This window comes from Lissotriton helveticus, chromosome 6 (assembly GCF_964261635.1).
Source record: "Lissotriton helveticus chromosome 6, aLisHel1.1, whole genome shotgun sequence".
Taxonomy (NCBI): Eukaryota; Metazoa; Chordata; class Amphibia; order Caudata; family Salamandridae; genus Lissotriton; species Lissotriton helveticus.
In genome coordinates, this window is record NC_136067.1 from 1494055220 (window position 1) to 1494083075 (window position 27856).

At 51.6% G+C, this 27856-nt stretch overlaps 1 protein-coding gene across 1 annotated transcript; it reads left to right on the forward strand.

The window, feature by feature from the left end:
- Positions 1 to 274: 274 nt before the first annotated feature.
- LOC144762754 (uncharacterized) lies at positions 275 to 27856 on the forward strand. Its single transcript, XM_078648005.1, has 3 exons — positions 275 to 703; positions 5789 to 6878; positions 27372 to 27856. The coding sequence occupies exons 1-3, from the start codon at positions 275 to 277 to the stop codon at positions 27854 to 27856; spliced, it is 2004 nt and encodes a 667-aa protein (XP_078504131.1).

Consider the following 27856-nt stretch of genomic DNA (forward strand, 5'->3'; position numbering starts at 1 on the left):
CCCCTGTCTGCGGTGGTGCATGGGGCCCGTCCCAGCCTGTGTGTCAGCGTGCTAGGGAGTGCATTGTACCATCTGAGTTCTGGGCCCTTGGTACTGCAGGGATTGGCGCAACCTCGATTGTTGCGTTGCTGACCTAGTGGAGTACCCGGTCAGTGGTGGCTGGCGTGGGTGGCTTGACCCAAACTCTGTGCTGCTGGCTCGCCCATCTGGACGGCGACTACTGACTGTACACTAGTGTGTCTTTGACCTCCGTACCCTCACCTGGCAGGTGAAGATGGACAGAGTTGACAAAACGCAGCCGAAACCAACGTTTGATCAACGTAACCCCAGGGGGCGAGAGGCGATCGCAGATGAAGGAGACAGTGGCCAGGATTTGCCTCCGGAAGAACCAGAAGGTGATATCAGATCCATGCTCACGACAATGGAGAAAGGCCTACAGAATTCTCTCTCAGTCCTGGGCACTAAGATGGAGACTCTCTCCTACCGCATGGATAGAATGTCCGAGAGACTCAACGAGCAAGCAGAACGCATTGACATGGCGGAGAGCCATATCACCGAAGTGGAAGAGTCGCAGACAACGTTGGATATGGACCATAAACCGCTGGGCAAGGTGATTCAGGTGCTACAGGACAAAGCGGAAGACCCGGCGCAGCAACCTGCGAATAACGGGCCTGCCAAAGTCGACATCAACTGGCAACATAAAGCAATTTGTTGAGAAGTTGCTGGTAACACTCCTCGGCAGTGACACCTTCTCACCCATGTTTGTTGTTGAGAGAGCACATCGCTCCCTTGGCCCGCACCCGCCGCCTGGTGCTCTCCCAAGGCCGATTACTGCAAAATTACTGAACTATCGCGACAGAGACGAGGCACTGAGAGTGGCCTGGGAGAAACAGATCCTACATTATGAAGGTTCCATACTTTCGTTGTTTCCGGACTTTACCTTGAGGGTCCAAGAGGCGCGATGACAGTTTCGCGATGACAGTTTGCGCCGCTGAAGAGGCAGCTAAAAGAATACAATATAGACTACACCATGCTGTACCCGGCTCGACTTTGTCTTAATCATCAGGGTCACTCGCGAATCTTCACTGACCCCAAGGCTTTACAGAAGGCCCTGAAGGACTGGGCTAAAAAGTAGTGTAGTAGTAGTGTAGTTCCTATATTCCCAATAGGCTCTGCCCATTTGAATAGTGTATCCTGTAGTTTAGACGTAGGACTGAGGTCGACAAGGACTCTACCGAATACACTAAACTTAATTGTGTGTGTGCCAGCTAGCTCAGAGGTCACTAGAAACTTTCTCGAATGAACAAGAAGGGATTAGTTTCTGACAACCGCTTAAAACATGGCAACTTTGTTTCCCAAGAATAAGAAATATATCTCTAGAGTCGCGGAAACAATAGATAGTTATTTCACTTAGTCAATCGCGCATGCTTCGTTTCACCAGAGGTGCAGAGAAATAGAGAGATGGGCGTTTTCACTAAAATATTTATTGAACAGTCTTTTTTCTCAAGCATAAGAAATGAACTGCTGCAATTGTAATACTTGCGGTAAAGTACAAAGCGTACAGTACGAAGAGCATTATAAAATAATATTGTAAAAGCATGATATTGTCATGTAGATAGGCTTTGCCTTCACACTGTGTTAAGTTAGCATGATCTTATTAGCAGTTTAAACGCCATTTCTCCTTTCTGCTGCTTCTGCACACGGCACATATTGTTATTAATGCTTTGAGCCTAGTAGAAGATTTTGCTTCACAGAAGAATAATATGTTTTCCTATAGTATCAGCTTTGCTTGGTAAGCTATGTCTGAACAGTGAGTGCCGAGGCCTTCAAGGTTATTTCGACACAGTGGTTGTTGTTCGGTCTGATCAGCGCACGCCCTAGACATAACACATATGCAGCTGTAGCCAACTCTGGCTTTTGGCGCGTTTAATAATGCACTGCGTAGAGCATGCACACACACTTGATGAATATTCGCATGCAGAGAGCTGGGGTAGAAGAGGATGTGATCCCTTTCTACTAAGACCAGAGGTATGGGGCCGCCCTTCTAAAACCCAAAGAGACCTTCTTTAGATATAATATAATATACTAGCAAGGGAGGGTAAGACTGAGGTGACATTTAGTCTTCTTCCCTTTAGCATTTTAACATGCTTTCTCCCTTTGTATTTTATGGACTATTAACTATGCTGATAACCTTGTTGCTTATGATATGTTTGCTTGTATTAGCTAAGATACTGCGCCTGAGAACACGGCATTAGAAATAAATATTTCAAACTTGCACGTGTCTTCATTTACTCCTCGTTCTGGATTGGTATGTTAGTATAACAAAAGAGTGTTCATGTGTTCCACGTTACCTGAGGTGTTTTAAGTCCATGTTCTGGGTAGTCTAATCTTTGGGGGAATGGAAGAACCAATCAGACACTGATTGCTAGTCTGGTAGGGGATTTTAGATACTGAGGTGAGTTTTGGTACACCCTAATTCACTGAGGTTCTAAGTCTCTATGCACAGTTCTCAGTAGGAGCAGAATCCCTGCGACATGGCGCCCAACGTTGGTGGTCTTATTACATGACGCTTGAGTAGTGCTTATATCAGTCCTTAACCCCCTTCACTATTGTTTCCGGATAATAGTAGTGTCGGACAAACCTACCTATAGTTACATAGGTCTTTTCAAGCTTGAATCTTTTCAAACGGTTTCCTTTTGAATTACTACCCAGTTGTGCTACGTAGTTTTTGTTGTACCTCTTTCTTACTGTGTCACTATGGCTGACGTTGACATACCGCAACATTGTCGGATTGCGGTTCGCAATCATTTGCAGACTTATAACGTTGGGTTAGAGGGCATGGCGGTTATTATGGTAGTGAGTGCGGAAGTAGCTTACCCATACGAAATTTTCTATTCGTGGGTGACCTTCCCGGCTGTGAACGCAAATACTGGTGTGTTCAACACTTATGCTCCTACTGCCGTGCTACAGGAATATGTTCCATATAGGACCCAGGAAGTTCCGATTAATGCTTGGCAGCATCGAGTTTGGTTTAATGGCGCCCTACCCCACACTTTGTTAGGCTCAAGGTTAGGTCCTTTGTCCATTCCAGGCGCTACCTGGCCTGTTTTAGCTGGATTTACACCGCATCCTAGACATGGAGCGGTTCCCGTTGCAGATTTACGGCTGCTACATACAGCACAATTAGTGTCATTCGGTCGTTAGTGCAATACATTACCCGCAATCTCCCGGGCGGGGCCCCAGGTGCTGCGGCGCTTCCAGCCGGACCGAGCGGTATGAAGCTGAGTCCTGTTATGGTTGATGCAGTGATGGGCAATCGCCCCCAGGATAAGGATGGCATGCCTTTCTAGCTTGCAGAGAAATTTGACCAGCTGGAAGCAGTATTTCCTAACACGACTCATGTTGAGAAACACAGGATTCTGACAATTAGTTTGCCTAAAGACTTGATACCAGAGGCAGGTGACTGTGAATCTTGGGGTAAGATTTTTGCGGCGGTGTACACGAGGTGCTTCGGCACTCCGTCAATGACCGTCCTTCCCTCAGTCATTAAGCGTGTTCAAGATGAGCGGATGTATGATGTTACCACACGATCAAAATGATCGCGGTACATCACAACGCGGCTATTACAACGCAAGTCGTTACCACGACTTGCGCTGTAGGGTGCTGGACGTAGGAATAGTATGATTTACTATTCCAACTCCAGCCTACGTACAGTAGGGAAGGTGTTGGAATAGTAAATCTACTATTCCTTAGTCTAGAGCGACCTCCAGTGCAAGTCGTGGTAACGACTTGCGTTGTATAATCTGCGTTGTGCTGGCACCGCGGTGTTTTGACCGCGTTGTAAAGGTTGTTTACCAGATGAGCACGGACCTGAGGCAGCGGTTGAATTGGGTATGCGGCTCTGCAGCAGTTTTGACATAGTTTTCGATCTCGTACTTGCGAATCTCAATGGAGATGCGGTAAGCTTTCAGGTGTCTAATTCTTTGCAGGCGGTGCCCGATGCCGATAAACCTCCCCAGTTACAGAGAATTATTACGGCGGCTTATAAAACCGTGGGCCGTAATAGTTTGGGTGTCAAGCCTTTCTCTACAAAAGAGATAAAACAACCCCAAGGGCCAAAGTCGGAAACAGACGACCAGCCCAAGGCTAAGAAACAAAATTGGCCGGAAAAAAAAAACTGGGTAAACAACAGAAACAGGGGTCACGTCCTGCATCTCCAGTGCCTGCACCTACAGAACGTGTTTATGATTTGCGCGATCACGCGACGATAAAATCTCCTGATCGTTTACAGGTTTCTGAACAACGCTCTCCTCGTTCTTTTCAGGACTCATCGGCCTCATCGACCGGTGGTGGAGGAGGCGGCAGAGGTCGGGGTGGTCAGCAGGGACGCGACCAGCACCGCCCGAAAGACAGTTCAGGCAAGCAGGACGATTCAACACCGAAAATACCCCAGTTTCAGTAAAAGAAAGTTGCCGCTTTAACAGCGAGATATGCCACAGATAGTGAGAACGCAGCTTTGGAATCTGACATGGGCGCTGACGTTGTTGGACAGCATGGCGGAGATAACCATAGTGCGAGAGGCCCTGCGTCCACTGCTGAAGGTGACAGCGACTGACCAGTATGTTGTTGTGGAGACAGCTGATACCAGAGTAGCTCCCCCTGATAGGCTTTATAACATTGTCCTTTTAATTGAAGGTGACATACAACGTACCATAAAAGGGGTATTTTGGGAAAATCTTACGACTACTTATGACATTTTGTTAGCAGAGGCTGACTGGCCCCCACCTTTTGTCCTCGCTGCTCCGAGAGGGGAGGAGGTGATCCTCCCTAGTTTCGCACACACTGTCTCAAAGGAGCATGCGCTGAATTTTGCAGAAGAGTGGGCTAAAGACCTTGCGCCGGCTCAGTACCGTACTGCCTGTGGTTGGGATACATTTTCCCCACACCAAGAGATTCCCTTATGGTCTATGCCAAAACCTCAACCTCAATATCCCATCCGACGCGAAGCTAAGGCTTCCGTTGCGGAAATCCCTTAACAATTGGAATATCAAGGTGTAATTGAAACTTGTATGTCACCGATGAATAACCCTCTTTTTACTGTAACCAAGCCAGACGGCTGGTTCCATTTGGTATTGGATTACCGGCATTTGAACTCGCATTGTCGTACCTGTGCAGTACAGAATACCCACGGCTCTGCTTTAGTGGATGGTCTTGTGCATAAATGGTTTAAAACCACACTTGATATTTCCAATGGGTTTTTTGCCCACAATTTGGATGGTCTTAGTTCCCAATGGACCAGTTTTACAAGTGGTGGCAAACAACGCCAATACAAACGTTTACCTATGGGCTATAAGAATAGTCCAGGCGTGTTTGCTGCCCGCATTGTCTCTCTCTTAGAGAGAGTGGACACGGATGCGATCTATCTCACAGACGATGAGCTTTGGGCGCATCTGTGTCGCGTTGACCGCATAATTTGTAACTTTGCGGGCTTTGGTTACAAATTCAACTTTGCAAAGTCTCACATTGCAGAGTACACAGTGTTGTTTCTGGGCTAAGAGCTCAACAATGACGGTCGAGGATTGGCTCCTCACTTCTTGAAGAAATGTGCACAACTGCGCGCTCCTACAACTCTGAAAAAGTTACAGTCCTTGCTGGGATTTTTGAATTTTGGGCGTACATACATTCCTGAATATTCCCAGCGTATCAAGCCTTTGTATGCTTTGATACAGCCTACTGTTACCAAATCTTGCTGGCTGCCGGAACATTCAGCTTTTTGCAATCTTTGCAGGCTGATATTCTAGAATCTAAATTCTTACTGACTCGTGATAACCACACCAACCTGGTGATAAGAATCATCCATGGGGCGGTGGGTTTCACTTACCTTACTTTTAACGAAGGAGAGACAGTACCTATTGCTTACAAGTCAAACTTGTACACTTCGGCTGAAATACGGTTTTCCACTGTGGAAAACGTTTTGACAGCAGTGCAGATGGCGAATCTTAAGGAACGTACACTGTCGCAGGGAAAACGCATGTTGGTTGTTACCCCGTATCCTGCATTAGAGGCAGTGACGAAAGCAAGTGTACCTAATTCCAAAGCTTTGCACCCACGGTGGATACAATGGGCAGCATCATTGATGTCTCCGGATGTCACATTTATTTTTGATGCCTCCCTACAGTCGCAAGAGTTTTTGCAGTATGAATTTGTTCATCCTGCGCCACTGACTATGCGGCCTTTGGAGGATTTCCATTGCATCATATACACTGATGGTTCAGCGCAAGTTGCGCATGGGTCTAAGCACGCATACGTTTCAGCTTGCACCATTGTGGTAGGTGCCATGGTGAACGATGAGTTCAAGTCCAGGGTCGTGCACACGCAGACTTTAGGGGACTGCAACGCACAATTATCAGAGCTTCGTGCTCTGATGCTTGCATTGGAGTACGCTGATCCTAGTGTGACGACTCTGATTGTGAGTGATTCTTACTACTGTGTCCAGTCTTACAATGAAAACCTGTTCTTTTGGATTCAGAATGATTTTCGTGATTCCAAGGTTAGCACAATAAAACATAAAATGATCTGGGTCCGAGTGGCTGAGCTTAAAGAGCATTTGCCACTCGTGTTTGTGATTCATACTCTCGGTCATCAGCGCATGGGAGTTCACGCTGTTGGCAATTCATTGGCCGATGAGGCCGCAAAATCAGCAGTATCGGCATATTTGGTTGCAGCAGTTACACGTTCCAAAAGTAAGATTGATGATGATATCTCGGCAGCTGTTGCTGCGACTGAGAAGGGAAGTAAATATCCTAAGGGGTTCCCTTCGAAGTATTCATACCACTTAAGTCCTGATGAAGTTCCTTATGTGAAAATACCTGACGTTGGTGAGAGGTTAATTCCCAACGCGAAGCGCAGGCCAGCGCTGATTACTGCAGCCCATGAAGGTGTTACGTCTGCGCATGCGGGCGTTTCGACTACTGAATCTCAGTTACGACAACGTTTCTGGTGGCGGGGACTGTACAAACAGACGTGTGATTATGTCCTTCAATGTGAAGTTTGCCAGCAGATTAAACCTTCAACTGCTGCGCATCCGCCCCAACACAGTTGTACATTTCTAATAAACCACTTGGTTGTGTTTACTTAGATCACTGCGGTCCTTTTTCTTCTGATACTGCGTATAAGTACATCTTAGAAGCAGTTGATTCATGCACACGCTTTGTGTGGGCGTGGCAACACCGCAGCGCTGATTCACGAACTGTCATAAAAGACCTGCGTGTCTTTGTAGGGATTTCTGCCTGTGGTAACTTCCATTCGGATCAGGGTCCGGCTTTCGCCTCTAAGGTGTATAAGGATGCCATGACTTCGTTGGGGGTCCAAGTCAAGTTTTCATCTCCATACAGACCTGAGGGTAATAGTGTTGTGGAACAAATGAACCGAGATTTAAAGCAGTCTTTGACAGCTAGAGTTATAGGCATTGGCAGGAATCGGTGGCCCACCTCAATAGCGTTCAGCGTGCTCTAAATAATCTCCCTAGAAGTTCTCTGGGTGGGCGGACCCCATACAAAATGCTCTTTGGTATCAAGATGTTTGTACCAGACCTTGACGGTCTAGACCAGGCGGCTGTTGCTGCCTCCTTTGACGTAGATGAACATTGCAATGTTTTACAGAATCTACAAGAGACCAGAGACAGTCTTGCAAAGGAACATTTGCCCTCCACCTCGGATGATGCGTTGCAGATCCCGGTAGTTGGCTGGCTACCCCAAGTTGGTGAATTGGTGTGAGAGAAGATCGAGAACAAGAAATAATTTGGTCCCTCTTATCGAGCTCCAGTTCCGGTGCTTGGTGTGAAGGGCATAAGAACAGTAATTTTACCACCACTTCCAGGTCGTAAGGAAAACGGGTATATCTCCATTGACAATGTCAAGATACACAGAGTAGTGGCCGATTCTTCTTAGTATGACACCAGCAGTCTCATGTCCTTCGATTTTGAGAAATTCTGTATCTGAAAGAAACAGGTTAGTATTAGATTCCTTACCTTAGAATATCCCCAGGCGTCAGTCTGGATCCGGAAACTTTTGCGTAGCAGTACCCCTGCGTGTCGGTAGGCGTCGTCTGCAGGCGTCCCCTGCGGCTCCGCGTCGTCGGCGTCGTGCGCCGTGATGACGTCGCTGGAGTATATAGACGCCGCCTCCGCGCGCTGACGTCAGTTCTTTTTTTTTCCGCGCCAGTTAGCGCAGATCCGAAGAGCAGTACTCCGGTCTTTTGACCAAGGTTTTTTGATTACTCTAACTTCTTTAGGTCCCGGTAGGATGCCCGGTTTTAAAAATTGTGACGGGTGCGACCGCCTGATGTCGGTCACCGACCACCATCGACTCTGCCTCCGGTGCCTGAGCGCGGACCACGACGTCGAGTCCTGCGTCGACTGCCGGGCCTTGACGAGTAAGGCTAGGCGGGAGCGGTCCCGCAAGCTACTCGAGCTCCGGATGTCGGCCCCGCGTCGAGAGCGGTCCCGGTCCGGCCGGAGGTCGAGGGAGCGGTCGAGAGAACGGTCGCGGAGCCGCCACGAGCGCTCCAGAAGTCGTCACCATTCCTCCGGTTCCTCAGGTAAGCGACACAAGAAGTCGGGGCGTCGTCATCGCACCCCCGACTCCCCCCCCCCGACGCTCGCGCGATGCGGCCCGGGGTTCGGGTGGCCCCACCCCCGCGTGGGTCGCCGACGCTGCCTGCTCCATACCCGTCGGTCCCTGGGCAAGGCGCGTCGCGCGAGGAGATAGAGGAGTTCCTCATGGCCATGAGGGCGCTGTCTCCTCCGACGGGGCCTACGGCGCCTGTGGGCCGGTGGTCCCGTTCGGGGGCCCGAGCGGTTCGGGTGCTCCTGCCCCGGCGCCGTCGGCTCCGGCCCCGGCGCCGCTGGGCCCTTCAGGGTCGTCGCTGGCTGGTCACCCGGCCTCTCCGGCGCCGATTCCATCGGGGCAACCCGTGGTGCCGCCTCCGCGCGGCGCCGTGACTCCGACGCCGGTTACGGTTGGCGTCGGGGCTCCGGCGCCGGCTCCGGGCGGCGCCACCCCCATTCCCTCTCCGATTCCGGACGCGGAGTCGGACCGGCGTCGTCCGACGCAGAGTCCGGCGCCGATGGGGCCCATTGACCCCGAGGAGCCGGTCTACATCGTTGAATCCGAGTATGGTGATGATGAAGATTATGGAGAGGGTTGGAAGGGGTCTGAGGACCCTCTGTCACGCGAGTGTCAGTACGACGTGGACTGGACAGGTGACTTGGGTGATGCCAGTGGTCTGGACGAATCTCCTAACCCTGGTTTTGTCTCGCCTCCCACTGTGGCATCGGAGGCTGGGGCTGCCTACTCTGTGGTGCTGATGAGGGCTGCCAAGGCCTTGAGCCTTGGGCTCCCCGTCGCAAAAGTGAAGCCTAACATCCTCACCGAGGTCTTCAAACCGCAGTCATGCCCACAGGAGCCTCTGCTGCCGTTTAATGAAGCCTTGACGGACGTTCTGTTGGGCACGTGGTCCAGGCCCGCTTCAGGTTCGCCTGTTGATAGGAACATTGCCAGGCGCCACCGTCCGTGTCCGGACGACCCTAAGTTCCTGTCCACCCATCCCACCCCTGAGAGTCTGGTGATCCAGGCCTCCACTTCCCAATCCACGTTCCCGTCGGCCCCGCCCGACCGGGAATCTAAGAGGTACGACCAGTATGGCAAGAAGGTCTTCTCGTCCCTGAGTCTGGGACTGCGGTCTTGCAACACCGCATGCCTCTTGGGCCGCTACACCCACTCTCTGTGGGATACAGTCGCGGAGTGTCTGCCGCAATGCCCGCAGGAGGTACGGGACAAGCTCGGCCAGGCTATGGTTGAAGGCCGAGACGCGGCGAGGTATTCCATCAGGTGTGGTCTTGATACGACCGACTCGCTGGGCAGAGCGATGTCCACGACGGTGGCGATTCGTCGCCACGCCTGGCTGAGATCCGCCAATTTTTCGACGGATGTCCAAAATGCCTTGATGGACATGCCGTTCGATGGCGGTCGCCTGTTTGGCGACAAAGCGGACAACGCGCTTGAGCGCTTCAAGGACTCCAGGGTCACGGCCAAGTCCTTGGGTCTCTCGACCCAGCGCCAGCAAACGGGTTCGTTTCGCTCCTTTCGTGGCCACGGAAGGGGCGGTCCCACACGTGCTGCCAGCCACGCACCGCAGAACACTTCTCAACGCGGTGGCGGATGTGGATTCTGCCGTGGTGGCGGTCGGGGACAGCGGCGAGGTCAGGCCACACCTCCCCCCGCAGCAGCCTCCAAATCCTCCTAGTCCGAGCTTTCAGGCCCATGTGACGCCAGTGGGTGGCAGGGTTCGCCATCACCACTCCCGCTGGCGCACTATCACATCGGACAGGTGGGTGCTGCAGCTCGTCCAAAGGGGCTACTCCCTCCCCTTCGAGACCACTCCTCCAGCCATGCCACCGCAGAACCACCGTGTGTCGGGGGACCACTTGACACTTCTGCAGGAGGAAGTTACGGCCCTCTTGGCCAAGGGGGCCATCGAGCGCGTTCCTGGGCCAGAAGTAGGGTGTGGTTGCTATTCCCACTACTTTCTGGTACCCAAGAAGGACAAGGGGGGCCTGCGTCCTATCTTGGATCTACGGAACGTCAACGGCTTCCTCCGGAAGGAGAAGTTCAAGATGTTGACTTTGGCTCAGGTCTTGGCTGCTCTAGACCCACTAGACTGGATGGTAGCGTTGGACTTGCAGGACGCGTATTTTCACATCCCCGTCCTGCCGGCCCACCGGCGTTACCTGCGGTTCACGGTAGGCCACGAGCACTTTCAGTTTATCGTGCTCCCATTCGGCCTTACCAGCGCCCCACGGGTGTTCACGAAGGTGATGGCGGTGGTCGCAGCTCATCTGCGCCGGTTAGGGGTTTCAGTCTTCCCCTACCTCGACGACTGGTTGTTGAAGGCGGGCTCGCCCCAGACAGTCGTCCACCACCTCCAGATGACGGCAGACCTCCTGCACGAGCTGGGGTTTTCCATCAACGTGCCGAAATCACACCTGTGTCCCTCTCAAAAGCTCCTTTTCATCGGAGCGGTTCTCGACTCGGCGCAGTTTTGGGTTTATCCTCCGGAACGGCGGGTCCGGGATATTCAGGCTCTGATTCCCATCTTTCAGCCGTTATCCCGGGTCTCGGTCAGGTTGACGCTGCGGCTTCTGGGACTGATGGCCTCCTGCATCCTTCTGGTGCATCACGCCAGGTGGCGGATGCGGGCTCTGCAGTCGGACCTGAAGTTTCAGTGGGCCCAGCATCAGGGCAACCTATCCGACCATGTCCTGATCTCGGAGGGCACTGCGAGACAGTTGCAGTGGTGGCTTACGGACCGCGATTGGGTCAGAGGCAGATCCCTCTCCCTTCCCCAACCGGAGCACGTGGTTGTGACGGACGCGTCCCTCCAGGGCTGGGGAGGCCACTTGGGAGAGGCGGAGATCAGAGGCATCTGGTCTCCGGCGGAGTCCCGGCTCCATATCAACATGTTGGAGCTGCGGGCGATTCGCCTAGCACTGAAGGCATTCCTCCCCTTTGTCAACGGGAGTGTGGTGCAGGTGTTCACGGACAACACCACCGCCATGTGGTACTGCAACAAGCAGGGCGGAGTGGGGTCGTGGACCCTTTGTCAGGAGGCTCTGCGCCTCTGGCAATGGCTGGAACGTCAGGGCGTGACTCTGACGGTTCAACACCTGGCAGGTTCTCTGAACGCCAGGGCGGACGAACTCAGCCGTCGGTGCTCGGTGGATCACGAATGGCGTCTGAACTCGGACGTGGCGAAAGGCCTCTTTCTACAATGGGGAGAGCCTTGGTTAGATCTATTCGCCACAGAAGAGAACGCGCAATGTCATCAGTTCTGCGCGTTGGAGTTTCCAAGACGGCACTCGCTCGGCGACGCCTTTCGGCGCGAGTGGAGCTGCGGTCTGTTGTACGCCTTTCCGCCTATACCACTTCTGCCCAGAGTGCTGAAGAAGATCAGGCGCGACCGGGCCCAAGTTATCCTTGTGGCTCCGGACTGGGCTCGAAGGTACTGGTATCCCGAGCTACTCAGCATGTCAGTCGGTCCCTCGATCCGCCTGCCCCTTCAGGAGGACCTTCTGTCGCAGCAGCAGGGGACGGTCCTCCACCCGAACCTGTCCAGTCTCCACCTCCATGCTTGGAGATTGAGCGGCGACAGTTGAGGCCATTCGACTTGCCTCCTGAAGTCTGTGATGTGATTCTGGCAGCCAGGCGTCCCTCCACAAAGTCGGTATACGCCTGCCGGTGGAACAGATTTGTGGCATGGTGCACAGCAAAGGCTGTGGATCCCCTTTCTGCCCCTCTCTCCGAGGTTCTCCTCTTTCTTCTCTCTCTTGCCCAGCAGGGCTCTGCTCTGGGCACTATCAAGGGCTACCTTTCTGCCCTTTCCGCCTTCTTACGGCTACCTGATCAGCCATCTTTGTTCAAGTCCCCTATTGTACTGAGATTCTTGAAGGGCATCACGCACATGTATCCACCTGTTCCGTTCGTGATGCCTCAGTGGGACTTGAACCTGGTTCTGACTTTCTTGATGTGCGCTCCCTTTGAGCCGCTTCATTCCTGTCCTCTACATCTTCTGACTTTAAAGACGGCCTTCCTGGTTGCCATCACCTCTGCCAGGAGAGTGAGTGAGCTCCAGGCTCTTTCTGTGAAACCTCCTTTCTTGTCCATTCATCCAGACAAGGTGGTTCTTAGAACTAGACCTTCTTTCCTGCCCAAAGTTGTTTCTGCTTTTCACATCGGGCAGTCCATCACCTCACCCTCCTTCTTCCCGCCTCCGCATCCTTCAAAGGATGAAGAGCGGCTCCAACGTCTGGACCCAAAACGTGCACTTTCATTTTATATGGATCGCACACGCCAGTTCCGGGTGGATGACCAACTGTTTGTTGGCTACGTGGGTGAGAAGAAGGGACGGGCGGTACAGAAACGGACCATCTCTCGGTGGGTCGTTCTGTGCATCAAAGCATGCTACTCTTTGGCTCGGAAGGAGCCTCCTGTTGGGCTGAGGGCCCATTCCACTCGGGCCACGGCGGCTACTACTGCCCTGGGCCGGGGAGTCCCTTTGCAGGACATTTGCCAGGCGGCTACGTGGGCCTCGCTGCACACCTTTGCGAGGCACTACTGCCTGGACAGTCAAGTCCGGAGGGACGGCTTCTTTGGCCGTTCGGTCCTCCAGGATTTTCTGGTGTAGGATTGTATTGGTTCGCAGACCCACCACCGGGGTTGGTATTGCTGGGGTATCTATTCTAAGGGAAGGAATCTAATACTAACCTGTTTCTTTCAGATGAACAAGTTACTTACCTTTGGTAACGATATATCTGTAAGAAACAGTAGTTAGTATTAGATTCCTTACCGCCCCACCCATCCTCCCCGTTCTGCGAACTGATACCTAGGGTTAAGGACATCCCTTTTGTGAGAAGTTGGCCTGATGTGCAGTGCTCACTATTCTAGTGATCACTATATATCAGTCCAAACAACCCTTATTGATGATTGGTTGTAAGTCAACCTTATAGACCAGCTATCCTAGTAGCATGGATACGAGCAGTCTAAGGCTAAGACTCTAGAGGGCGTGTTAAGCCAGCTGTTTTACCATCACATTACCCCTTGAACACCCAGTGAAAGGACACCACACAAGTTGTTATGAAAATAAACAGTGTATTTATTTATAACAAGACTACCCTGGCTCTTTATGAGACAGGGAGCTAAGCACACAACAAAACTCTTACGAAAATACTTTTAAGTTAGCACGTTACACAAATGCCCGAGGGGCACGAAAAACCATATACGCTAAAAGTGGAATGCGAATTACTAGCAGGTAAGTAACAGTTCTAATAGGCTTTGGAATCGCTAGGACTGGACTAGGGAATCGTTAGATTACTACTAGGAGGCCCAGGGGACTCGGGTGCAGAGTGTGCACTCTCACGCGGGATGCGGGACAAAGTCTATGGAAGCTAGAATTCACAAAGTTAGTGTTCACGGGCGAACCCGACCTGGTAGGGAGAAAACGACAGTGGATCCTGACCCTTGGATAGTGAGGCTATGCTGGGACACCGGAGTGCCGAAGTTACCTAGCCCAGGGGCTGCAGCTGCATAGGTCTGAAAAGACGTCGGGGATCTCGTTGCCGGACCAGGAGCCTGGAAGGAAGAAGTTGCTGGCAGGCGACCAGTGAAGGAAAGTTCGTTGGATCCAAGCCTGGATCAAGGAAGAAGAAAACCTGAAAGCAGAGGGGACCAAGTTCTTGAATCACTAGCCAGTGATTAAGTGGGCACCAGGATGGCACCGGGCGAAGTCACCGCAGTCAGGTGAGTGGGCACTGCTGGGCTCTGCAGTCTCTCGGACCAGGAGGCGTTGTCGGCGACCAGGATGGAGGTGCGAGCTGTCCCACGAAGGATGAAGTCGTTGGCGTCGAAGTTACCCAGGATTGGGCAACAAGCCTTGGCTAATTCAAGCCCACGCGGTGGACTCAAAATGGCGTCTTGAGTGGACCAGGAGGGTCCAGGGTGCTCCTCTTCTGGAAGGGAGCAAGGGCCAGTCTGGAGCAACCAGACCAGCAGCAGAAATGTCGTCGGGCGTCGTCAGGAAGGCCACAAGCCAACGGGCTAGTAGCCAAACAACGCGGTGAGCAGCGGAAAGCAGAAGGGCCCCACGCAGATCGTGGAGATGCTGGGGGGCTGCACTTCGGAGCTGGAGCTGCTCAGAGTCGGGGCTTCTCGGACCCCAAAGCACTCACCAGTAGATTACTCGGCGGGCTTGCTGGAAAGAAGTCGTGCAGTCTTGCAGATGGCCGGTCCCTTGAGGTCTCGTCGCACCCACGGTTCTCAGCTGGGCTGTAGAGGTGGGTAGAGGTCAGAGGTGCCAGGGAAGCCGGTTCTCGTCGAGCTGGGCAGTCGGATTCCGGAGGAAGGACTTGCAGCAGACCGCAGTGTTCTTAGATGGTGCCTGCGGATGCAGGGTGACTACTCCTTAGTCACAAGGGAGAAATCTTAGGAAGAAGTCTTGAGTTCCTTTCGCAGAAAGTAGTTTCAGGATTCAAAGATGATCTGATTTGGAAGGGGGCCAGTCTCTACCTTTATCCTGTAAAAAGGGGCTGGCACGCGACTAAGTCCTGCCCTATGGGTGGGACTAGGAGGGGGGTGGTTACACCCACTTCCTTGGCGGGCTTTTCCCCAGCACAGGGTCTGGAGTGACCCTGGAACTGGTTCCAGCCAGCCTATGCACAGTGAGCACCGGGGTGCCACGTGCAGTCACCTTCCTCTAAAGCCCTGCCTACCTACAATACACAAAACCCTGTCTGGGACGGTGCTGGCACTGCCCCTGGCAGGAAACCCTTTGTCCTTATCTCCTGCTCTGGGAGGACTCCCAGCAGCAGGAGGGCAGACTTGTGTCTCGGTGGCAGCATCCATTTTGTGGATGCTAAGGCTCTGTCTGACTTTTAACCGGGTTATAGGTTACAGGCATGTCGTGTCCCTCTAGAAGGGTGGAATGCTAACCCCGTCGCCAGAATTGGCGAGGGGTTAGTATTCCAATTCGTATGACACCTTACTCGACATGTTTTGATAAAGCGATACCAGAGTTGGCACATAACCGCGAGGATTATAATGCACTTAAGAGTATATGGTATGCGATATCATGGAAACGGCTAAGGGATGGATCCCGAAAGCCGCAGACAGGCTCAGCTCATGCCAGAGCACCATCTCACACGATTCCAAGCACTCTGCCTTCAGGATTGTTAAGGCCTGCCATAGGAGTGACTGATAGGAGATCTGTGTGTCCATTTTAGGGTTAGATATAGGTATACTATATCTAAAGCAAAGGGTGAGTACACCACCTTGCCCCAGCTGTCGTGCAGCCAGTTGTGTCAGATTTGGATGGCCAGCCAGGGGTGGCATAATACATGCTGCAGCCCCTGGTAGGCCCTGGGTACCTATGCCCTGGGTACCTAAGGTACACTGTACAGGGACTGATAAGGTGGCTCAGTATCCAATTTAGATATGTACCTAAGGTACATGGAATCCATTTTACAGAGAGAGCAGTGGGCCTGAGGTCCTGAACAGCAGGGCCTCAGGTCAACTAAGTCAGAAAACCAGCAAAACACCAGGCAAAAAGTTGGGGGCAACCATAGTCAGGGATCAACCTTCCTACACCTTTCAGGGCCCTAGTTTCACATGGCACCAGTGTTAGTTCTCACATGGCTCTGCGTGTTCTGGCGCGGAAAAGCTGTGTGCAAAGAACTGACGTCAGCGCGCGGAGGCGGCGTCTATATACTCCAGCGACGTCATCACGGCGCACGACGCCGACGACGCGGAGCCGCAGGGGACGCCTGCAGACGACGCCTACCGACGCGCAGGGGTACTGCTACGCAAAAGTTTCCGGATCCAGACTGACGCCTGGGGATATTCTAAGGTAAGGAATCTAATACTAACTACTGTTTCTTACAGATATATCGTTACCCAAGGTAAGTAACTTGTTCTTTGGCCCCGGCTTCTGATCCTGTGGCTGATGTTGCCCTCGAGATGCCTGCAGTTTCTTGTCCTTTATTAAGTACACCGCCTGGTACTCAACTTGGTGAAAGTGACTACACTTACCCAACTGACTTATCGATGCCTGATTTGCAAACTCGCTTGGCTACAGAATCCAGATTTTCATTTGACACTGATTCACTAACAACGAGAAACCCTCTAAGGTCTCTGTTTTGGCTAAATTGTTTAAAAAACATTTTTTGATTCCCCCTTGGACCTACATTTGGTTGGTGCTTTTTTCAATTTACCTTTTCATGTTAATTGGCTTTGTGGTATATTTTTTTCGACTTGTCAATGGACACTATGTCGAGGAGAGAACATGCATTCGACATATCAATGGAACATTGGCTCCCCATTCCCCATCACACAGATTGAAGAGAGACTTGGCTTTTGTTAACATCACTGCTTGGCCTGTCTTAGATGGGATTGTATGGGATGCTGTTCGTTTTCAAATTCATGGGCCCACTGAGGTTATAAATGTCCTTAATGTGCTTAGAGTTTCTATGGGGGATGTAATTAAACAAAATATACGTTCTGATGATTGGGATGTTCAGGCGTGGCGCAATGCCTCTTTCAGCAATGGGGAGAGCCTTGGTTTGATCTATTCGCCACCGAAGAGAACGCGCAATGTCATCTGTTCTGCGCGTTGGAATTTCCAAGGCGGCACTCGCTCAGAGACGCTTTTCGTCGCGAGTGGAGTTGCGGTCTGTTGTACACCTTTCCGCCTATACCACTTCTGCCCAGAGTGCTGAAGAAGATCAAGCGCGACCGGGCCCAAGTCATCCTTGTGGCTCCGGACTGGGCGAGAAGGTACAGGTATCCAGAGCTACTCAGTATATCAGTCGATCCCCCAGTTCGTCTGCCTCTTCAGGAGGACCTTCTGTCGCAGCAGCAGGGGACGGTCCTCCACCCGAACCTGTCCAGTCTCCACCTCCATGCTTGGAGATTGAGCGGCGACAGTTGAGGCCATTTGACTTGCCTCCTGAAGTCTGTAACGTCATTCTGGCAGCCAGGCGTCCCTCCACGAAGTCGGTATACGCCTGCAGGTGGAACAGATTTGTGGCATGGTGCACAGCAAAGGCTGTGGATCCACTCTCTGCCCCCCTTTCTGAGGTTCTCCTCTTCCTTCTTTCTCTTGCCCAGCAGGGCTCTGCTCTGGGCACTCTCAAGGGCTACCTTTCTGCCCTTTACGCCTTCTTAAGGCTACCTGATCAACCATCTTTGTTCAAGTCCCCCATTGTAAATAGGTTTTTGAAGGGCATCACACACATGTTCCCTCCTGTTCCATTCGTGCTGCCCCAGTGGGACTTGAACCTTGTACTTACTTACCTGATGTGCGCTCCCTTTGAGCCACTTCATAACTGTCCTCTCCGCCTTCTTACTCTGAAGACTGCTTTCCTGGTTGCCATCACCTCTGCCAGGAGAGTGAGTGAGCTCCAGGCTCTTTCTTCCAAACCTCCATTCCTTTTCTGTCCATCCGGACAAGGTTGTGTTGCGGACAAGACCCTCTTTCCTGCCCAAGGTAGTCACAGCCTTCCACATCGGGCAGTCCATCACCTTGCCCACCTTCTTTCCGCCTCCGCATCCCTCGATAGAGGAAGAGAGGCTCCACCATCTGGACCCAAAACGTGCGCTCTCATTCTATCTGGATCGCACACGCCAGTTCCGGGTGGATGACCAACTCTTTGTTGGTTACGGGGCGCTAAGAAGGGACGGGAGGTGCACAAACTGACCATTTCTCGGTGGATCGTGTTGTGCATCCAGGCATGCTACTCCTTGGCTAAAAGGGAACCTCCTGTTGGGCTGAGAGCCCATTCCACTCGGGCCACGGCAACTACTACTGCTCTGGGCCGGGGAGTCCCCTTGCAGGACATTTGTCAGGCAGCTACGTGGGCCTCGCTGCACACGTTTGCAAGACACTACTGCCTGGACAGCCAAGTCCGGAGGGATGGCTTCTTTGGCCGTTCCGTCCTCCAGGACTTTCTGGTGTGATTATTGGTTCGCAGACCCACCACCGGGGTATATATTCTAAGGTAAGGAATCTATCACTAACGTGTCTCTTTCAGATGCACAAGTTACTACTTGTGTAATGATATATCTGTAAGAGACATTAGTTAGTGATAGATTCCTTACCGACCCACCCATCCTCCCCGTTCTGCGAACCAATATCTAGGGTTATGGTCATCCCCTTTCAGGGCCCTAGTTTCATGACACCAGTGTTGGTTTTTATCATGGCTCTGCGTTTCTGGCGCGGAAAAGCTGTGTATAAGAACTGACGTCGCACGCGGAGGCGGCGTCTAAGTACTCCGACGACGTCATCACGGCGCCCACGACGCCGATGACGGACGGGGAGCCGCGGACGACACCTACCGACGCTCATGGGTACTGCTACGCAAAAAAATTCCGAATCCAGTCTGACGCCTGGGGACATTCTAAGATAAGGAATCTATCACTAACTAATGTCTCTTACAGATATATCGTTACAAAAGTAGTAACTTGTGCATCACTACTAGAGCGAGAACAGGCTCTGTCAGAGAGTAAACTCACAAACTCCTCCATATGTAGTAGAAGTTCAACAATCAGAACCCTTAAAAACTCTTGCAGATGGACCCAAGGGGCAACCCTATTATATCTCTGAAATGGACACAAAAAAGCTGTTAAGAAATGCGTAGTTTCTCATTTCCTGCTCTGAAAAAAGTAAGAGACAATACTGACAGACGTAACTCTGCTCGGCTCTGCGCCAGGCTTGGAACACTTAGCCAGCTAGGGGGCTTCTTACCTCCTGCCAAAACCCGCAACTGGGCCCCCCATTGTTCTGGACGATGGGGGGACCCGCAATTGATATTCTGAGAGCCCCTTTCCATGCCGAAGGGGTGAAAGCGGCGGGAACCGGGACCGAAGAGCTTACTTCAAAATGGTGCGCCGACTCCTGCAATGAGATGGCGGGGTGACTCCTCGAAATGGGCAGCGACCTACATGGAGGAGCTTGGCAGGGGGCAGATATATTTGCTCACATTGACCAGCAGCTGGCGTTGCCCGTTCCATGGACCCGCCCAGAGACTCCAAGGCAGAACGATCCTCACTGCGATTCAGGCTTCCACAGCAACAACGCGGCAGGGTCCCCGAGGTGAGAAGAGGGGGCCCACACCCCGATGCGGAGTTCTCCGATAGTCCCACTGCTCGTCTCGCTGCATTCTGGTGTACGGGGGCCTCGTGGCCTAATCATTCAGGTCGAGCCTCACCCTAAGATGGAGGGGGTCAGACAGTATTTAGCATGTCAACATGGCCTCATGGTTAGGCCTTAGAGCTGGGTCCCTATACGGCTGCACCAATACTGTACTGGGGGAGTCAAGCTGAGTCCGGAAAATGGCGCAAGGCCCGCCCGGGGATAGAGATACGACTGGTCCTCAATGAGACCCACTCGTCTACAACAAACTCCCCGCTGGGTCCCCCAATGGAGGTCTGGAGGCCCACACATGTAAGAGGATGACCTTCTCCCAGCATAATACATACAGGAGCGGGGGGAAGTCCTGACCTGCCTGCATCAACTGGAGAGCCTGGGAGCTGGTCAAGGGGCCTCAGTCCTCCCAAGACAGCCTCGTGACTGACCCCAAGATTGTCTACTACACTTCAATGGTAGTTCAGACCTTGTGAAGAGTCCAATTCGTGCTCCTGGCGTTTGGGCTGTTTGTGGTGCACCCCACATGTTGCGAGGAGAGGGCCCCAGACAGTGCAGTGAAATGGCGAGATCCTTTCAACCTCTCTCTGAGATTTAGCACCGCTCCCCTTCATCAGCTTGCTACAGGGGGGCCCTGAGCTGACTCCTTGCCCTGGCCCATATGCCGCCAAAGAAAGTGCAGTCCACTAAGGTTTCCAACTACTTCGCCCTGTCCACATTGGGTGGGGACAAAGAAGGGGGGGGCCTCTAATAGCGGTGACATGGCGCTTACGAGGGAAGACCTGATAGCGTCCTGAGGGAGTTCAAAAAAGAGCTCCGAGAAGATATCAAGGCTGATATGGGGGCTTCGTTCGACACTTTTAAAGCGAAGATGGGAGGAAAGCTGGTGGCCCTACAGGCAGATGTGGACTCAATTGGGGCATGTATCCTGGATCTTGAGGCGACGTGCCAGGAATTGGCTGATCGCGTGCAACCTCTTGCAGAAGGATCTGCTGACTTGCGTAGCCATCTTAGGGCCAAGATACTTTAAGTGTGAGGACCTTGAAATTCGTTCTCGTTGCAACAACACCCGGGTGAGGGGTCTAGAGGAAGGTTGTGAGGGTCCTGACTTGGAGGCTTTCATGATGGGCATGTTTGCAACAGTACTGGGAGAGAAAGGCAGGAGTTACAGCTCAAAAGGGTCCACAGGATGGGGCTGCGACCACCAGGAGACTCCAGAAAACCCAGGGATGTTCTGGCGAAATGTAGCTCCTTCTTGTAGGAGAGTAGGGTCTGCAATCCTATGGTCACCCCAGATTTTTGCTTTTTGCTTCACTGGTTTACGACTTTCCCTGGCTGTGGGCCTGCTAATCAGACCCACAGCCTCGCTGTTCTCTCTCTAAATTGACAACCATGTTTTTTTAGTTTTTTTTTGGGTTAAAGACTTTTATTCAAACGTACAAGTCAGTACACCGCTATTCAGCCAACAACCCGGAGGCAGGCAGCATCTGAGTGATCCGTCTGAGCACAATGTTCAGACAATTTTCATACATATTCGTACATGACTTCCAATATGCCTACGTGTAGTATAAATGAGATAAGAAAAACCTGGAAAACAAACATGTGAAACGAAATCAACAAAGTTCCGTGCTGTGGTACATCTGGACACATCATATGCGCATTTTCTAGTCGTTGTCAGTGAAGCATATCTGGGAGGCCACAATGAGAGAAGGGGCAGGATCGAGAAGTCGGGGGGGGGGGGACCAGAGCCATGTCACCGGGCAAGGCGCAATCATTTCCACACCAGCAATTATGCCCCTACGAGCAGCTCACCAGTCAGGTCTCAGCACACAAGCACCGCAACATAGCAAGCAATTTCCCACGATTCAGCTACAGTCTAACAGAGCATTGCAAGTCCATCACCCGTTCCTCACTAACCCTCCCCGTCTCCAACATTCAACCAAGCCGTCAATGGCTGCCAAATATCAGCAGGTGACAACCATGTACTTTAGGTGCATATACCAATTGGTACTGGGCCACCTTATCAGTCCCTGTACAGTGTACCTTAGGTACCCAGGGCATAGGTGTACCCAGGGCCTACCAGGGGCTGAAGCATGTATTATGCCACCCCTGGCTGGCCATCTAAACAGACACAACTGGCTGGTAAGACAGCTGGGGCAAGGTGGTGTAATCACCCTTTGCTGTAGATATAGTATACCTATATCTAACCCCAAAATGGACACATATATTCCTATCAGTCACTCCTATGGCAGGCCTTATCAATCCTGAAGGCAGAGTGCTTGGAATTATGTGAGATGGTGCTCTGGCATGAGCTGAGCCCGTCTGCAGCTTGCGGAACCAAGTCCTAATAGCTGTTCCATGATAACGCTATACCATATACTCTTAAGTGCATTATAATCCTCGCGGTTGAATGCTAACTTTGGTATAGCATTATCAAAACATGTCGAGTAAGAAGTCATACGAATTGGAATACTACCCCCTCGCCAATTCTGGTGACGGGGGTAGCATTCCACCCTTCTAGAGGGACACGACATGTATGTAACTGTGAACCCCGGTTAAAGTTAACTCGAGCCTTGGCATCACAAAATGGATGCTGCCACCACAGACACAAGTCTGACCTCCTGCTGCTGGGAGTCCTTCCAGCGAGAGAGGCTTGGACAAAGGGTTTCCTGCCTTGGGAGGTGCTAGCACCACCCCAGACAGGATGTTGTGTATTGGGTAGGACAGGCCGGAAAGGAATGAGACATGCCTGGGGCACACAAGGTGCCCTGTACATACACCGGTTCAAACCAGTTGCTGGGGCAGCCCTGCCCCAGCTCTGCCGCGAAACCGGACAAAGGATAGGGGGTGTAACCACCCCCCTTCCTGGTCCCACCCAGGGGAGGGACCTAGTCACTAGTGCAGCCCCCTTTAGGGGAATAAAGGTAGGAGCTGGTCCCATTCCAAATTAGATTATCCTGAACAACTTTACAAGAAGAAACTCTGGGCTTTGACGTTCTGCTCCACAGAAGACTGAAGAATCTGCCTTGTGGGCAAGGAGTGTCCACCCTGCAACTGCAGGCACCATCAAGCGTCCAGCGGCTTCACTTTGTCGTCTTCTCTCGAGGATCCAGACTTCAGAGCCCGACGAGACCCGGATTCCCAGACCTCTCCGACCTCAACTCACATCTGCAGCACAGCTGAGATCCGTGGGTGCGACGAGACACGTGGGACCGGCCATCTTGAAAGAACCTGCACTTCGCTTTCAGCACGACTCCCGAGGTAAACTCGACCAAGTGCTTTGGGGATTGAGAAGCCCTAGCCCCGAGCAGCTCCTGCACCGAAGATCAGCCCTCCAGCTTCCACGAGATCTGCGTGGGGCCCTTCTGCCTGTTTGCTGCTCGATTCGTTGTCTGGTCACTTGCCGGCTGGCTAGTGGCCTCCTAGACGACCAACTTTGAAAACTACCCTGCTGGTCTGGTTGCTCCAGACTGGCCCTTGCTCCCTTCCAAAAGAGGAGCACCCCGGACTCTCCTAGTCCGCACCAGACGCCTTTTCTACTCACCGCGTGGGTTGCCTTTGCCAAGGCCTGCTGACGCCGAATCCGGAACAGACACCGCCGACAGCGAGAGCCTGCATGGGACAGCTCGTGCCTCCATCCTGGTCGTCGAAGACACCTCCTGGTCCACGTGGCTACAGAGTCAAGCGTCCACTCTTCACCTGATCGCGACGACGACATCTGGTTCCTTCCTGGTTCCACTCCAGTCACTGGCTAGTGCCTTTGAACATTGTCCCCTCTGCTTTCAGGTCTTCAGCATCCCTGATCCACCCTTGGATCACACCGGACATCTTCCTCCTGGTCGCCTGCAGCATCTTTTCTTCCAGGCTCCATAGACTTCAACGCAGAAACCCGACACGACTTCGCACCTATGCACCCGCAGCCCGTGGGTGAGGTAACGAGAGCATTTCGGTGCTCAAGGGTAGATTGACTCTCCTAGTGTCCAGATTCACAGTCGTTTTAGTCCTAACTAGTCAGGATTGTCCGTACTCACCTTTTTCTTGAACTGTACTGTCCATAGACGTTGTTACGCATCCCGCGTGTGAGTTCACACTCTGCACCCGCGTCCCGTGGGTCTCCTATTACTTACCTAAAGTTAGGATAGCGTAGTCCCAGCGGTCCTACAGCCTCTGGACAGCTCCATTCCTTCTATCGATTTCCTTATACCATTTACTTAGTATATGGTTTGCCGTGCCCCTAGGGCACCATTGTAATTTTGTGCAACTTATCGTATTTTTCCTAAGAGATTATCATGTGCTTAGCCCTCTGATCTCATAAAGAGTTCAGAGGTGTTTGTTATTAATAAATATACTGTTTATTTTCATAACAACCTGTGTGGTGTCCTTTCATCTGGTATTCAAGGGGTTATATGTGGTAAAACAGCTGGCTTCACATGCCAAAAGAGTTTAGCCTAAGACTGCTTTGTCCATGCTACCATTAGGATAGCTGGTCTATAAGGTTGACTTACAACCAATCACCATAAGGGTTGTTTGGACTGATACAAGGGGATCACTAGAACTAGTGAGCATCATATATCAGGCCAACTTCTCACACTTCTAAACCAAAGAACTGATTCTACAGAAAGCTTGTGCTCTAGACAAGATATAATTCCAGAATGCTTGCTTCCTGTTGGTTCTTTCAGGATGTGGCCCAAGCTACGCTTGCAAGTCACTAGCAGTTCTGACCGATCACAGAAGCTCTAAGGGAACGCAAAATAAAGTACCGCTAAACATTTCCCTTCGGCCTGCCCTTCTCCTTGGACAATAAAAGCTTTCATTGTGTGGAAATCTAGGAAGCAGCATCCATCCTGGGAATCGATATTTCCTCCTAGAAGCAGCCGACGGGAGCGGGGGGCACAGGGACGGAATCGCAACTGGGGAGATGCAATGGGGACCCATGGCTGCAACAGAGAAGAGGCAGCAAGAAAACGACAGGGTGATACACAAAGAGACTCTGTGGTCTGAATCAAATAAAAACTGTAGGTACAGATTCACAAGGATTTGTGGTGCTAAAGATTCAAAGGGGCTCGATTCCGTTTGAAATTGACAATGAATTACTTGGCCTCCACAAGGGTCGGGGGGGCTTATAGGCAGGAGGAGGAAAATATATATCTTTTAGTCTCTTAAGCTGACATTGAGCAATGGCTAATCTTAAAGTTCTACTAACTAGCTACGAGGGAGGCCTGGGCAGCGGTAATGGGTCCGCCCCAGGAGATGTTCATGTGGAGGTTCTCTTCTGGGATAGAGCACCTCATAGCTGAATGTTCTTGTTTACATATGTTGATGTTAAGTGTGTTTGGGTATCACAGCGCAATCCGATTAGACTGCAGGAACTGGAACATGATGGTGGGGGGTAAGGGTACTATGGCTCTTATGGGCAGACGCTGAGAGGAAAGGGGGAGACCCTCTGTATGATCCATGTCGATCAATTGTTTATCCTGAAATGTAAGGGGTCTAAACTCCCCCCATAAGAGGCATAGCATGTGGAAGTTCCTAATGGACAACAAAGTACAAATAGCTGCCCTGCAAGAAACCCATCTACCAAAAAAAGACAAACAGCGATTGAACCACAGGGCATATTCACAGATTTTTCATGTATCCACACACACGAAACACAATGGGGTGGCGATCCTATTTCACTCCTCTACTCCGTTCCTCCTCCAGGATTCCAAGTCAGACAAGGCAGGGAGATTCCTGATGGTCAGGGGTGAGTTGAGAGGTAGGCCATGCACCTATTGCAGCGCTTCCGCCTCTCTGCAGCGCTTGTCTGCTGAAGCTCTTCGTTTTAACGACCTGTTCTGTCTGTTTGGTTTACTTTTGCTTTTTTACTTACCCCCTGATTTTAAATTAGTGGCCTCGCATACTTGCACTGCTGACACTCTAACCTGCATTTAAAAGGAAATACTCACCGCATTTTGCGGGTCCCTGCCCCTGACTCGTGCGGCCATATTGAGTTGAGCATTTCTCACGCGCCTTAGTCCTACTTCTGTGTTGTTAGGCGGACATAAAGGTAGGCAGTTCTGGGCAGCCTCGCTCTATTGCAGCGCTTCCGCCTCTCTGCAGCGCTTGTCTGCTGAAGCTCTTCGTTTTAACGACCTGTTCTGTCTGTTTGGTTTACTTTTGCTTTTTCACTTACCCCCTGATTTTAAATTAGTGGCCTCGCATACTTGCACTGCTGACACTCTAACCTGCATTTAAAAGGAAATACTCACCGCATTTTGCGGGTCCCTGCCCCTGACTCGTGCGGCCATATTGAGTTGAGCATTTCTCGCGCGCCTTAGTCCTACTTCTGTGTTGTTAGGCGGACATAAAGGTAGGCAGTTCTGGGCAGCCTCGCTCTATTGCAGCGCTTCCGCCTCTCTGCAGCGCTTGTCTGCTGAAGCTCTTCGTTTTAACGACCTGTTCTGTCTGTTTGGTTTACTTTTGCTTTTTCACTTACCCCCTGATTTTAAATTAGTGGCCTCGCATACTTGCACTGCTGACACTCTAACCTGCATTTAAAAGGAAATACTCACCGCATTTTGCGGGTCCCTGCCCCTGACTCGTGCGGCCATATTGAGTTGAGCATTTCTCGCGCGCCTTAGTCCTACTTCTGTGTTGTTAGGCGGACATAAAGGTAGGCAGTTCTGGGCAGCCTCGCTCTATTGCAGCGCTTCCGCCTCTCTGCAGCGCTTGTCTGCTGAAGCTCTTCGTTTTAACGACCTGTTCTGTCTGTTTGGTTTACTTTTGCTTTTTCACTTACCCCCTGATTTTAAATTAGTGGCCTCGCATACTTGCACTGCTGACACTCTAACCTGCATTTAAAAGGAAATACTCACCGCATTTTGCGGGTCCCTGCCCCTGACTCGTGCGGCCATATTGAGTTGAGCATTTCTCGCGCGCCTTAGTCCTACTTCTGTGTTGTTAGGCGGACATAAAGGTTAGTCATGCAGACGCGCAGCAGGTACGCGCAGCGGGGACGCCGGACTGACGCCGGAGTTACGCCGGAGTTACGCCAGAGTTCAGCCCGTCTGCGCCCGTCCGCGCTGAGGACGAGCTGCGGGCGGGACTGGACTCTGACCTTCCCCTTCATCGCTCGGCTGATATCAGGTATGCAAGATCAGACCTTATGGCACTTAGACCTGCCATCATGCCTTGCCTCCATCGTTATTCTCCTGAGGGGATCTTGCATTCTGCCAGATGCTGGGCTTGTACTGCCCCTTTTTACACATCCCCGATAGGCACTATAATCTCTCATTCATCGGCTGCATTTCCTTCTGCTGCCATGAGATCTGGATTTTTGGTTAATGCTCGATCACTTATCAAGCATAATATCGCTTTTCATGACTTTGTTGATGAGCGACAGCCAGACTGGGTATTTATTACAGAGACCTGGGCCTCTGACTCCGCAGGACATGACCTGATTTTGGCCATCCCTGATGGGTATTCTCTTTACAGGCAGGACAAACCTCTGCGTAGAGGAGGAGGTATTGCCATTCTTTGTAAATCCTCCCTTTCCTGCCTGACAAAGTCTCTCTCAATGCCCTGCGATCGGTTTGAAGCCCTTTATTTCTGCATTACCCTTTCTCCCTCTGCCTCGTTCTCAGGAATTTTGGTGTACAGACCCCCTGGTCCCAGAGTCAGCTTTCCATCTGAATTACTGACAATATTAGAACCCTATTTTGGTAAACCCGCTTTTACCATTCTTGGTGACTTTAATTTCCATTTAGATGTGGCTGACTCAAAAGACACCATATCGCTTGTTGACTCTTTAGTAGCATGTGATCTTATCCAGCTCGTCAAGTGTTCTACCCACAAGGCTGGGCATATACTTGACGGGGTATTCTCCAACGATGTCAGGCTTTCTACCGGCCCCCCATTGCCTTTGGTATGGACTGACCATCTTGCCGTGCCATTAGAACTTTCGCTCCCTGCCCTCTGCCCTACTAATATGGAAGCTGTTCCATATACCCTAAAGCGTAATTTTAGGAAAATTTCAGATGAGACTCTTGCTCCATTTATCTCTGCCCTTGAATCTTTATCATCAAAAGACGCAGCTGTTGGAGCTCAAGAGTTGATGGACAAACCTTAA

Excerpts from the sequence above, each read along its gene's own strand:
- LOC144762754 (XM_078648005.1), top strand. The coding sequence starts at position 275 with ATGGACAGAGTTGACAAAACGCAGCCGAAACCAACGTTTGATCAACGT. Across the intron at positions 704-5,788 it reads ACATCAACTGGCAACATAAA|GCTGATATTCTAGAATCTAA; the intron begins GCAATTTGTTGA and ends CAATCTTTGCAG. Across the intron at positions 6,879-27,371 it reads TGTGAAAATACCTGACGTTG|GAATTTTGGTGTACAGACCC; the intron begins GTGAGAGGTTAA and ends CCTCGTTCTCAG.